This window comes from Eriocheir sinensis, chromosome 21, assembly GCF_024679095.1.
Source record: "Eriocheir sinensis breed Jianghai 21 chromosome 21, ASM2467909v1, whole genome shotgun sequence".
Lineage (NCBI taxonomy): Eukaryota > Metazoa > Arthropoda > Malacostraca > Decapoda > Varunidae > Eriocheir > Eriocheir sinensis.
The window spans coordinates 8,964,893-8,978,936 of NC_066529.1; the positions used below are offsets into that span (position 1 = coordinate 8,964,893).

The 14,044-nt window shown below is 42.8% G+C and overlaps 1 protein-coding gene across 1 annotated transcript; it reads right to left on the reverse strand.

The window, feature by feature from the left end:
• Positions 1–4,130: 4,130 nt before the first annotated feature.
• Positions 4,131–11,961, reverse strand: LOC127001439 (uncharacterized protein DDB_G0271670-like; the record flags this gene model as incomplete). The annotated part of the gene is made up of 3 exons (XM_050865967.1): positions 4,131–4,134; positions 4,607–5,013; positions 11,899–11,961. Coding segments are annotated over 3 exons (474 nt in total), but the record flags the coding sequence as incomplete, so codon positions are not given.
• Positions 11,962–14,044: the final 2,083 nt, after the last annotated feature.

The following is a 14,044-nucleotide window of genomic DNA, read 5'->3' on the forward strand; positions in this document are numbered from 1 at the left end:
GAGAGAATAAAAAAATATTCAAGTGAGGGAATAGGAGGAGAGGAGTGGAAGTGGTGGAGGTGGTGGTGGTGGTGTGGAGTGCAGGTGGAAGGAGAGGTGATGAAGGTGGACAGACAGTGGAGAGTTGAAAAGAACAGACAGACAGAGGAGGCAGAAAGACAGACAGAGAAGGAGGGGGAAGAAGACAGAACCAGAGAAGGAGGAATATGAAAAACGAGAACAGACAGACGAAGTGGACAGACAGAAGACGGAAAGACAGACGGAGACAGAAACAGAGAGGAGGAATATAGCAAACAAGAACAAAATCAAGGCAAAAAGAGAAAGAAGGACGAAGATAAAGAGAAGCAAAGAGATAAAAAAATATAACGAAAAAAACAACAACAAATAAAGAAGGACATGACGCCAGAAAAATGGAATAAAGGAAGGAGTTTGAGGAAGTAACGAGGAAGACGAGGAAGAACAAAGAAGGAAGAAGAAGAGGGAGAGAAAGAGAGAGAGGAAACACGACTCAGATAATAAAGGTAAGGAGGAAGTGAGAAATATGAAGAGGACAAGATGAACGAAGGGAGGAGGAGAGGAAGAGAGAGAGGAAAGAAGAATGAGATAAAAAAAAGAGAAGTAGGAAGTGAGAGATATGTGGAGAAGGAGAGAGATAATTATTGAAGAAGAGGGAAGGAGGATAAGGAGAGGAACAGAAGAAGAAAGCGGAGAAGAAGAAGAAATGCCGGAAGAAAGGAGGGAGGAAAGGAGGGAAAGAAGCTGGAGGAAGGAAAATAAAGAAAGAGAGAAAAGGAAGGGAAATATTAGAAGAAAATACAGAAAAGGAAAGGAAAGTATAAGAGGAAGGAAGAAGAAAAAAAAGTTAGTAAAGGAAAGAAAATATTAGAGGAAAAAAGAAAGAAAATAAAGAAGGAGACAGAAAAGGAAACAAGTATTAGAGGAAGAAGGAAAATAAAGAAAAGATAAAGAAGAAAAGGAAGAAGATAGGTACTGATGGAAGGAAAGAAGGAATGAAAGAAAGAAGAGAAAAGGAAAGAGAATAAGGAACAAGATAAAGAAGATAGGTACTGATGGAAGGAAAGATGGAATGAAAGAAAGAAGAGAAAAGGAAAGAGATGGAACAGAAAGAGAATAAGGAACAAGATAAAGAAGAAAAGGAAGAAGATAGGTACTGATGGAAGGAAAGAAGGAATGAAAGAAAGAAGAGAAAAGGAAAGAGATGGAACAGAAAGAGAATAAGGAAAAAGATAAAGAAGAAAAGGAAGAAGATAGGTACTGATGGAAGGAAAGATGGAATGAAAGAAAGAAGAGAAAAGGAACGAGGTGGAACTGAAAGAAAATAAGGAACAAGAAGAAAAGGAAGAAGATACTGATGGAAAGAATGAGGGAATGAAGGAAAGAAGAGAAAGAGAGAGAAGAGGAAATAGTGAAGGAAAAAGATAGAATTGGAAAAGAACGAACGAAAAAATAAATAAAAAAAGGATATACTGACGGACTGGAGAAGTGGGAAAAAAAAAACGTACTCAGGTATACACTAATTAATACCTCGTTGCAGGTGAGGTAGAGCGGACAGGTAGAGAGTACCAGCCCTCGCAAGACCCCCTGAAAGACCCTGATATAAAGAAAACGGGAAGAGGATTGGAGCCTATTGGACGATCGACTACCTGACCTTTTTATACCTATACGAAGGAGGATTAATAAGGATCAGCCAGAGTCCCCCGTGATTTAGAGCCGCCTTCATCCTCCTCCTCCTCCTCCTCCTCCTCCTCAGGATTATTAACATCATTACTAATACCATTATCACCATACTTTTTTCCTCTCACTGCCATTAATCACTATCAGCATCACCACATCATCATCACTACTAACGCTGCCACTAATACCATCACCATCATCACTACCAACGCTGAGACTTACTATCACCTTCACCATCAACACCATAACAGTATCACTATCACCATTTGCATTACCATTACCACCATCAACACCATCACAAACTATCTTTACTAACATCACCATCTTCGACACTATCACCATTGCCAATACCACAGCCACCACCACCATTTCCTGTATCACTATAACCACAATTACCAGCACTACAACCATCATCACCACAAACAGTGTCACAATCACTATCACTATCATCATCACCACAACCACCAGCATCACCATCACCACCACTACCACCACCAAAACCAATACCAGGCCCCTACCATTCTTCCACCACTCTTGTCATCACCACGCACCACTGTTACGGGACATACCATCACCACCACCACCAATACCATCACCACCACCATTATTATCCCATTATCAACATAGCAGAGACATAAAACAACAACAACTACGAGCGTCACATCCATTACTTTCTTTTATCGAGGCTACAAACCAACCGCGGCTGATACGTCACTAACAACAAGTATAACATCGCCATACAATAAAAAGGCTATAATAAAAATAAAACAAAAGGCCATATCACCTTGGACGAACGATAAACAGGAAAAACAAGCAAACGACAGTTGATAATAATTTAAAAACCGAAAACACACGACAAGAAGCAAATTAACACACACAAAACAGGAAATAAACAAACAAAACACACAAGACAAAATTACTTAAGCGAACGACAAACGGAAAAAAGGAAAAAAAAAGAAAATTGGAAAAAACAAAATATAACACAAAAACAAACAAACACCAACAAATATAGCACAACACACACGGGAGACAACAACCATTTCAACAAACAACAAACAGGGAAAAAAGTAAACAAAAAATTAACTCTGAATCTGAATAACTGAACACACAAACAAACACACACAAATACAGTCAAACAGAGAAACAAACACAACACAAACAAACGAAGCAGCACAAACATAAGCGAACAACAAACATGGAAAGGTAAACAAACAAACACTCCCTTAAAGAACATGAAGAACTTAGACAAACACAAACACACACACACACAAACGAGACCGCATCAACAAACAAACAACAAGCAAGAAAAGAAACACAACACAAAAAAAAAACCCAGACCAACACAAAAACGCACACACGAAAAAAAAAAAAAAAATCACAAACTTCCGTTCCGTTACTTATTTTTCACCCTTCATTGCCTCTTCTGTTATGAAAAAAAGAATAAAAACAAAATAAAAAATATAAAATAACAATAACAGCCATACCACAATCCTCTCCTCCCACGAAAAAAAAAAAAAAAAAAAAAAACAGAAATATCCAGCAAAAATGACCACCGAAGTCCCATTAGGATCAACATATTCTCCTTTACTATCACACTTATCGAGCGAAGGGAGGGAGAATGGGAGGAGAGAAGAGAGGGGGAGAGGGGAAGAGAGAATAGTGGTGGTGGTGTAAGGAGGAGGAGAAGGAGGAAGAGGAGGAGTTGGGTTGAAGTGGAAGGAAGGAAGGAAGGCAGGAATAAGAGGAGGAGGAAAGGAGGTGTGGGAGTTATTATGTGTAGAAGGATGAGGAGGAGGAGAAGGAGGAGGAAGAAGAGGGGAGGAAATAGAACGAAGGTGGTAGTAGAGGGGAGAGAGGAGAGAAAGTATGTGGAGGGAGGTGTTAGTGTATGGGAGAGGAAGAAGGAGGAGGAGGAAGAATTGGGGAAGAAGGAAGGAAAGAGGTGTCGTAGTAGAGGAGAAGGAGGAAGAGAAGGAGGAGGAAGAAAGAATGGAGAAGAAAAAATGTAGGAGGAGGAGGAGGAGGAGGAGGAGAAAAGAAGAATATTAGATAGAGGTAAAAAAAGGAAAAAAAAGATAAAAAGGAGGAAGAGGAAAAGGAAGAGGAGGAGGAGGAGGAGGAGGAGGAGGAGGAGGAGGAGTCTCAGTAAAATAAAAGGTCCGCCGTTAAATCAAGAGGAGGAAGGCGTTCATAACCAGGATAATGGGTCTCCTCCTCTTCCTCCTCCTCCTTCTCCTCCTCCTCCTCCTCCTCCTCCTTCTCCTCCTCCTCCTGCTCCTCCCTTTTCTTCTTTAGCTTTTATTTCTCTCTAACTCTTCCATCCATTTCCGGTTTACTGTCCTCCTCGTCCTCCAGCTCCATCTTATTCCCCTTCCTCCTTCGCTGTCTTTTACCTCCTCCTCCTCTCCTCCTCCTCCTCCTCCTCCTCCCCCTCATCAGCTGCCACAGCCGCTCACTTAGCCACACCTGCAACCAAGAAAAGGAGGAGGAGAAAGAAGAAGAGGAAACATGGAAGCATGGAATAACAAGCAGCAGAAAGTCTGTTGGCTCATTACAAGGCTGCCTGTTTAGTGATGTACTCTTTATTTCGGCAGCTACTCGAGTGACCTGCGGAACAATTTAAAGCACTTTTGTATATACGCTCGGGTACCTACATTAAGTTCACCCATGACGTAGTAAAAAGACGATTAATGCGATTCTAAATGGAGTTGATCGTTGAGAGAGAGAGAGAGAGAGAGAGAGAGAGAGAGAGAGAGAGAGAGAGAGAACGCAAGAAAAAAAAGATAAACGCGAGAGAAAGAACGAAGGAGTGTGTGTGTGTGTGTGTGTGTGTGTGTGTGTGTGTAAGGAAGAGGAGAGGGGATAAATGTGCAAGGGAAGAGGAAAGGGAGATAAGGAAAATAAAGCACACACTAAATGACGGGCGAAAGGTGGAGAGGAAAACGGAAATGAGGGCGGACGCGATAACATTGAGGAACAGAGACGATTGTGAGGAAAACGGGGAACTGATGACGATAGGAGGTGGGGAAGAAGAGGAGAGGAGGAGGAGGAGGAGGAGGAAAACGAAGACGGAGAAGTAAAGGAAGACGAAGACGAAGAGGATGAAGGAACATGAGTAGCGGAAAATAAAGAAGACGAATATGAGGAAGAATAAGAGGAAGAATACGTAGAGAAAAAAATGAAGAAGACGGAGGAAAAGGAGAACGAAGAAGATTGAGAAGAGAATGAAGAGGAAAACGAAGAAGACTGAGAAGAGGAAGAGGATGATAATGCAAAGGAAAGCGAAGAAGAAGACGAAGAAGAGGCAGAGGAAAAAGAAAAAAACGGAAAAAAAGAAAGAAGAAGAAGAAAACGAAGAAGACAGAAGGAGTAGAAGAAAAAAGTAGGAATGAATAAATAAATAAATGAATGAATACAAAGACAAAAAGATGAGCAAAAAAATATGCATCTAGAAAAAGGAAAAAAAAAGACAAAGTAGAAAGAAGATGAGAAAAAGGAGGACGAGATAAATACAATAGTGGTGGTGGTGGTGGTGAAGGTGGTGGTGAAGGTGGTGGTGAAGGTGGTGGTGATGGTGGTGGTGATGGTGGTGGTGAAGGTGGCGGTGGTGGTGGCGGCATAATGTGACGGATAGAATTTCTCATAAGCCTAACTTTGAGAGAGAGAGAGAGAGAGAGAGAGAGAGAGAGAGAGAGAGAGAGAGAGAGAGAGAGAGAGAGAATGAAAAAAGATAGGGAAGAGAAACACACACACACACACACACACACACACACACACACACACACACACACACACACAGGGATGGATGGGTAGAGGAAGGATAGGATAAAGAAAGTGAGGAAGGGAAGAAAGGGGGCAGAGAAAAAGGAGAAAGGCAGACATGAGAGAATGAAAGAAATGAAGAAAGGAGAGAAAGAGGAAACGAAGTAAGAACAGGACGAGGAAGGAAGGATGGAATAACGAATAAAACAGAAATAACGAGAGAAAGAAGAGAGGTTGCAGGAAGGAAGGAAAGGAAGAGAAGGAAAGAAGAAAGAAAAAAATGAAATACGGAAGGAGGGAATAAAGAAGAGAATAAAGGAAGGAATGAAGAAAAGAAGACGTAGACGGAAGGGAATGAAGGATGGAGGACACGACAATGGAAGAAGAATGAAGACTAGAAGAAAACAACTAAAGAATGGAAAAGGAAGCAAAGAAGAAGAAAGAAAAGGAGGAGGAGGATAAGGAGACAAAGAAAGAAAGGAAGAAGAAACAGAACAGACGAAAGAGGAGACGAAGAAAGGAAAAACAGAGAAGAGAGAAAGAGAAGAAGGAAAACGAGAATGAAAAAAGAGGAAAGAGAGAAAAAGAAGCAACAAAGAAGGGAAAAATAAAGACAAGGGGAAACAAAGAATAGGAAAATAGAGAAAAGACACAGAAGGAGGAAGAATAGAAGAATGGGAAAAGAGAGGAAAGAGACAGAAGGAGGAAGAAGAGAAAAACAAGAAGGAAAAAAAGAAAGAGAAGGGGAAACAAAGGAGAAGAAAGAGGAGAATGTGGGCGCTGAAGGATACATATGGGGAGTCCCTGGGGGTGTAGGGGTGAGGGAGAGAGAGAGAGGGGAAGAGGGGGGAAAAGGGGGGAGAAGGGGACGTATATCTTAGTCCCCACGCCTCACCCTGGGGATTAGCTGGCTTGTTAACATTATGGACCAAGGGGGAGGAGGGGGAGGGGGGAAGGAAGGTGGGGGGGGTAAGGGGAAAGGGGAGTGAAGAAGTGATGTTCGGGGTAATGTGAAAATGAGAGGAAGGAAGAAGGAGAGGGAAAGGTATGAAGAAAGGAAGGAAGGAGAGAGAAGGAGGGAGTGATGAATAGAGGGAGTGAAGGGGATTATGAGAGCAAGAGGAAGGGAAGAAATTGTAAGGATGAATGTTATGGAAGGAGGAGAGAAGGATGCAAGGGAAGGAGAAGAGGAGGATGGAAGGGAAAGAGAAGAAAAGTATGGAAAGGAGAAGAGGAGGATAGAAGGGTAGGAGGAGAGGCGTATGAAAGAGAAGGAAGAAAGTGAAGGAAGGAGGAGAGGAGGATGGAAGGAGATAAGAGTGGAATGAAGGAAGAAGAAAGAGGGAGGGACGAAGGAATGGGGAATAAAAGGGATGGAGGGAGGGAAGGAGGTGAGGAGGAATGCGATAATTAGGAGAAGGAAAGGAAGGAGATATGGGTGGAATGTAGGAAGAAGAGAAAGAGGGAAGAACGAAGGAATTGAAAATAAAAGAGAAGGAGGGGTGGAAGAAAGAATTGATGAATATGATGATTGGGAGAAGGAAGGGAAGGAGATAGAGGTGGGATGCAGGAAGAGGAGAAAGAAATAGGAACGAAGGAAGGGAGTGAAGGAAGATAGGAGAGCAAAAAAAGTTAAGAAAGGGAGAAAGCAGGAAGAGAAAGAAATGTGAAGAAAGGATGTGAAGGAGGAAGATGAGTAATGTAGGAAAAGAGGAAGGAAGAGAGGAATGTGAAGGAGAAAAAGAATGTCGGGAGAGAGAGAAAGAGAGGAAATAAAGAGGAAGGGAAAACAGGATCTAAAGGAGTTATGTGAAGAAGATGGGGGAGGAAAACAGGGTGGGAGGGAGGGAGGGAAGGAAGGAAAAAGATAAAAAAAAAGAGTTGTGAAGGAGGGAGGAGAAGGGGAAAAGGAAATACGAAGAGAGAGAACGAGATAAATTTAGGAAGGAGGGAAGGAGGGAGAATAGAATCACAAGGAGACGTGTAGGAGAAGGGGAAAGAAAATAGGGAGGGGGAAAATAAAGGAATGAAGGAAGGAGGGAGAGATGAAAGGGAGTGAAGGAAGGAGGGTGAAAGGGAAGGAAGGGAGTGAATAAAGGAAGGAAGTGGGGAGAGGGTGGAAGGGAGTGGAGGAAGTGATGAGAGGTGGAAGGGAGTTAAGGAAAAAAGAAAGGAAGGTGGGGAGAGGATGGGAGGGAGTAAAGGAAGGAAGGAAGGGGGAATAGGGTGGAAGGGAATGAAGGAAGGAGAGGGAAGGGGAAAGGAGTAAATGAATGAAGGAAGGGGGATAGAATGGAAGGGAGTGAAGGAAGGTGAGGGTAGGGGAAGGGAGTGAATGAAAGAAGGAAGGGAGGATATGATGGGAGTGAAGGAAGACGGGTGAAAGGGAGGAGGAAAATAGGGCGGGAGGGAAGGTGTGAAGGAAGGAAGGATGGCGGAGAGGGTGGGAGTGAGTGAAGGTAGGAGGGGAAGGGGGAAGGGGGATGAAAGGTGTAGATGAGATATGGGAGAAGGGAAAGGAGCAATATTGGAGGGGATGAAAGATATATATGGGGATGATGGATACATTTTTCATGCCTACATACACACACACACACACACACACACACACACACACACACACGTAGAGCAAATACATCATGGGAAGTTTCATTGTATTAGTCAACGAAAGACGAAGGAAAGATAAGAGAATGACGGCACAAGAAACGTAAATATATAAGAGAATAATGAAGTAGAGAAACAAAGAAAGAAGAAATGATGAATGAAAGAATAAGATAAAAAGTAAGAAAGATAGATAAAAAAGGATAAGGAAAATAATAGGAAAACGAAAGGAGAAAGACAGACGCAGAGAGAAAGGAAAGAAGAATATAAGAAAAAATGAGGTAAAGGGAAAAGATAGAAAAAAAAGAAGTAAAATCAGAGAGAGAGAGAGAGAGAGAGAGAGAGAGAGAGAGAGAGAGAGAGAGAGAGAGAGAGAGAGAGAGAGAGAGAGAGGCCTACACAACTTTTTTTATCTGATACATTTTAACTGTCGGTATTTCCTCTGATGTTGAAATGTTGTGTTGATGTGTTTTGTATTGCTGTGTTGTACTGATGCTTGTGGTAAGTGGCTGTTGTTGTTGTTGTTGTTGTTGTAGCGGCGGAGTGTTGCATATATAGGACGGTATTCATTTCGTTAGTGTTACAAGGGTGTGATTTTGTGTTGCTGGGGATGAGGTGTTGTTGTGGTAAGATCGTCTGTTACGTATTGTTGCTGTTGTAATTTAGGTGTTGCACTTGTTTCCCTTTTGTGTTGCAACTATTTTTTTGTGTTTATAAGTGTTGCTGCGGTTCGCCTCTTGTGTTGCAACGGTATTTGAGTATTGCAGCTGTTTTTGTGTATTGTAGCCGTTCTCGAGTGTTCAAATTATCCTGTTTTGTTTCTTCCCTCTGCTTTCCTGTTGTGTTGCAGTTGATTTTGTGTATTGCGGCTGTTCTCAAGTGTTGAAGTTCTGCTGCCTTGTGTTTTCCTGTATTCTTCTATTGCTGCAACTGATTTTGTGTATTTCAGCTTTTTTGTGTGTTTTGAGCTGTCCTCTTTGTGTTCTGCTCGTCTTGTGTTGCAGCTGTTCTTCTATGGTGTTTAAATTGTGTTCCTGCTTTCCTCGTGCATTGCCCTCTCTTTCTCTCCTTTTTTTTCTTTTTACAATCGTCGATCATTTCCTTTTCTTCCTTCTTTATAATTCCTCCTTCGTTTCCTTTTTTTTCTATCTTTGTTCTATTCCCTCACTTTAAATTATGTCCTTTCTGTTCTTCTCGCTTGCTTCTTCACATCCGTTCTTCCTTCCTCTTTTTGTGTTTCTGTCTTCCTCATGTTGTGTTTCTGCTGTCTTCCTCCTGTTGTGTTTCTGCTGTCTTTTTCTTGTGTTTCTATTGTCTTCCTCTTGTGTTTCTGCTGTCGTCCTCTTGTTGTGTTTCTGTTGTCTTCCTTTTGTTGTGTTTCTATTGTCTTCCTCTTGTGTTTCTGTTGTCTTCCTCTTGTGTTTCTGTTGTCTTCCTCTTGTGTTTGTCATTCTCTTGTGTTTCTGATGTCTTCCTCTTGCTGTGTTGCGCTGCTGTTGTCCTCCTCTTGTTCTGTTTGTCTTCCTCTTGTTGTGTTGTTCTCTTCCTTTTGTTGTGTTTCTGGTGTCTTCCTCTTGCTGTGTTTCTGCGGTCTCCCTCTTCTTGTGTTGCGTTGTTGCTGTCTTCCCGTGTTGCCGTTCCCTTGTGTTCGTGGCGGGCTAGAGAGTCACGTTCCCCCCCGGCTGAGAATGGAGACGCCCAAAGTGGTAACCGGAGGAGGAGGAGGAGGAGGAGGAAGAGGAGGAGAAAAGACGGAAGAGGAGGAGGAGGAGGAGAGATATGAGGTGTAAGAGGAAAAGAGCATAACCCAACGATATATTTCTCTCTCTCTCTCTCTCTCTCTCTCTCTCTCTCTCTCTCTCTCTCTCTTCGCCTCCATGTTTTTTCCACTTTCTTCGCCGTCCATGATAAAATTCTGTGCAGCTCCTCGGCCCTTCCCTCTTGCTCTGCTGGAGGAGGAGGAGGAGGAGGAGGAGGAGGAGGAGGAGGAGGAGGAGGCGGAGGAGGAGGAGGAGGAGGAGGAGGAGGCCATAATTTTCTCAGTCGCGTCATCCCCACATTCTGATTTTGCCTCCGGAATAGAGATGCCACCAGGGAGTAACGCCGCCCATCCATCCTTCCTGCCCTCCTTTGTTTCCTTCCTTTATTCCTTGTTTCCTTCTTGTCTTTCATCCTTTTTGCCTTCCTTTGTTTCCTTCGTTTATTCCTTGTTTCCTTTTTTTCTTTCATTTTTCCTGACTTTCTTTGTTTCCTTCGTTTATTCTTTGTTTCCTTTTTTTCTTTCATTTTTCCTGACTTTCTTTGTTTCCTTCGTTTATTCCTTGTTTCCTTTTTTTCTTTCATTCTTCTTGACTTTCTTTGTTTCCTTCCTTTATTCCTTGTTTCCTTGTTGCCTTTCATTCTTCCTGCCTGCCTTCTTTCCTTCCTGGTGTCCTTGGTTCCTTTCTTTCTTTCTTCCATACTTCCTTGTTTTCTTCCTCCCTGTCTTTCATCTGCTTTCATCTTTTTGTTTCCATTGTTTCTATCTTCCTTTCTTCCTCCTTTCCTTCCGTTCTTCCTGACTTCCTTTCCTGCCTGTCTTCTTTTCTTGTTTCCTTCCTGGTGTTCTTAGTTCCTTCCTTTCTTGTTTCCATCTTTCCTTGTTTTCTTTCTCCCTGTCTTTCACCCATCCTATCTCTTTTGTTTCCATTCTTCCTTAGTTCCTTCCTTCCTTCCATTCTTTCTTCCTTGGTGCCATATTTCCTGCCTCTCTCTTATACACAGATCCCTTTAAACACTCTATTTTGTTGCCCCCGTCCCCCTTTTTTTGGTACATCAACTTCTACTTATTTTTTTTTATCTCTCTCTCATCCTCCCTCCTTCCTTCCTTCCTTCCTTTGTTTCCTGGTACATACTCTATTTTTCTTTACTGTTCTCTCGTTTTTTCTTTCCTCCTTCCTTCGCTCTCTGGTGCGCGATTCAACTTTCCTCAACTTTTTCAATTTGTCTACATTTGCTTATCTTCTTTCCTGACTAGCATGCCTTTCCTACTTTCATTTTTTTTCTTTTCCTTTAATTCGTTCAAGCTCATATTTCTTTTTATTTCCTCATCCTTCCTTTTTCTTCTTTCTCTTTCCTCTTTACAACACACAAGCTCTTCCCTCTCTCTTTTCCTTCCTTCTCACTCTATCTTTCTTTCTTTCGTTCTTCCTTCCTTCCTTTTTTCCTCTCTCGTTTTTTCTCTTTTAAGTTTCTAATCGTTGATCATTTTTATTTCTTCCTTCTAAATCATTCTTTCTTTCCCTTTTTTTTATATATGTTCTACTCCTTTTACACTCTCTCTCTCTCTCTCTCTCTCTCTCTCTCTCTCTCTCTCTCTTCTCACTCGTTTCTTCGTTTCCTTCCTTCCTTCCTTACTTCCTCTCTTTCTTCTTCCTGGTATATACAACTTTCCTTCCTCCGTCTGTTGCCTCCCCTCATGTCCAATTAACTTTCTTCCTTCCCTCTCCCTTCCTTCCCTCTCCCTCTCTTCCTTCCTTCCTTCCATGCATACACTCTCCCTCGCTTCCTCTTTCTCTTCTTCCTTTCACGCACTTCTCCTCGCGTTCTTTTCTTTCTCACAAGTCTTTCTTTTCTTGCACACACGCACACACACACCGACGTTCCATTTTCTGCTTCCTGCTTTTCTTTTTCAGTTTTCCGCCTTAACCAAACTCCTCCTGTCTTCGCTTCACCTGTTTTCTGCTCTCTCCTTAATTAGTCTTTGCTGAGCTATCGAGGAAGACACAGACTACAGCAATTCTATGTACTACTACTACTACTACTACTGTTAATACTACTGTTACTACCTCTGCTGCTGCTACTACTACTACTACTACTACTACTACTACTATTACTACTACTATTACTATTTCCCTTCGTCTGTCCGTCTGTCTGTCTGTCTGTGAGTCTTTCCGTTCGTTTTTCTTTCATTCTTTCCCTGCACCTACTCCATTCATCTCTCTCTCTCTCTCTCTCTCTCTCTCTCTCTCTCTCTCTCTCTCTCTCTCTCTCTCTCTCTCTCTCTCTCTCTCTCTCTCTCTCTCTCTCTCTCTCACAGGCTTGCTTAGTATTCCTTGCAAACCTCCGTGAATGCGCACTCTATTTTATGCTGGTATCTATAGTTCTCGTTATTCTGTGCTCGTATTTATCGCTGTTCTCGTTTACTGCTATTATTACCATTTTCTTGTTTTCTGTTTTTTTGTTTTTTTCTTCCTTTGTGTCTTGTTTATCGGTGTTTCTTGTTGTTCTTTTGTTTTGTTTACGTTTTTACGCCATTCGATATTTATAGTTATCAATATTTTCTTTGTTTTCTACTTTTTTGTGTTATTTTTATTTGTTTCTGTTTTACACGTTCGGTGTTTATTTTATTTATTTTTTATATTTTTATTTGTCTTAAGTCATTCGCTGCTCATTTAAACCGAGATTATTGAAGAAGACAAGAAGAAAAGGGTATTATATTGCTCTCTCTCTCTCTCTCTCTCTCTCTCTCTCTCTCTCTCTGGGCACGGTTTTCCTCTTCCCTCGTTTTATCATGTCTTTTTTTTGTTCCATCTTCGCCGTCGTGTTTCCATTTTCCGTTCATCGCTTCCTCCAGTCTTTTTTTGCTTCCTTCCTTCTTCCCTCCTTTTTACTCCCTTCTCTCCTTCCTCTCTCTCTCTCTCTCTCTCTCTCTCTCTCTCTCTCTCTCTCTCTCTCTCTCAGTAAATATAGCTTTACTAAAAACGTTTATTGACTTCCAAGTTATACTGTACAAACTTCGGAGGATGAGCCTTTCTCTCTCTCTCTCTCTCTCTCTCTCTCTCTCTCTCTCTCTCTCTCTTTTTTTTCAGTTGGAATTTTTTTTCTTTTACCAGTTCACTTTCCTCCTGTACCTTCTTTTTATTCTCATTTTCCTCCACTTCTTTTTTTCTTTTCTTCTTCCTCTTCTCCTTTTTTATCTTCATTTCCTTCGTCCTCTTCATTTCTCTTATTTTCCTTCTTCATCTTCTTCTCCTCTTCCTCCTTCTTCTTCTTCCACATATTCTCCTCCTCCTTCTCCTATTCTTTCTTGTACCTGTCTACTTCCCATGCTCCTCTTCTTCCTCCTCTTCCTGTTCCCTTCTTCAGTCTCCTTCATGGTCTTCAAACACATTTTCTCCGTTATTCTTCCCACTCTTTCTCGGCAACGTTTTCATCCGACATTCTCCTTTCTTCATTCCTTCCCTCCTTCCTTCCTTCCTTCCTCCAATTTTCTGAGTTTTATGGAACATTATTGATATTTTTTCCTTCCACTTCTTTCTTTCGGCGCGCGGCCAAACTCCGCCATCTGTACTTTTCCTGGTTTTCCTTTCTTCTCGGAGGCAAAAGGTTGATCCAATCTAGCGCTGCAGCAGGCAATAATGTGTCTTAATTGTCTTGCTCCGCCCCGCCCGGTCCAACCTTCTCCCTCGCCTGTTACCGCCCCTCCAGAAACCAGCCGCACCCGACCCCCTTTCCCATCCCTCTCCGTCCCTGCCCCATCTGCCGCCCCGTTTTAATCCCTGTTCCTTTCACATCCCTGTCTCAACTCCCTCTTCCCATCCCTCGCCTGCTCCCGTCCCCTCTAGAACTCAGCCTCGCCCAACCCCCCTCCATAACCCCGTTCCCCCCACCCACCCCTTCCCATCCCACTTTTGCTCTCGCCCCCTCAATAACCCAGTCCTCCCCTAGCCCCCTCTATAGCCTCGTCTAACGCCCCCCTTCCCATCCATGCCCGCCCCCTCCACAGCCCAGACCCCCCCCAACCCCCCCACCTTTTCCCTCTCCTGGTCCCGCCCCTCCAGAACTCAGCCTCACCCCCTACGTGTCTGCCCCCTCCATAACCCCGTCTCACCCCATCCCCCTCCTTGCCCTGCCCCTCCACAGCCCCGACTAACCGAAATACCCCTTCCCAGCCCCCTCCTGCTTCCGCCCACTCCATACCACAGTCTCACCATGACCCTCCTTC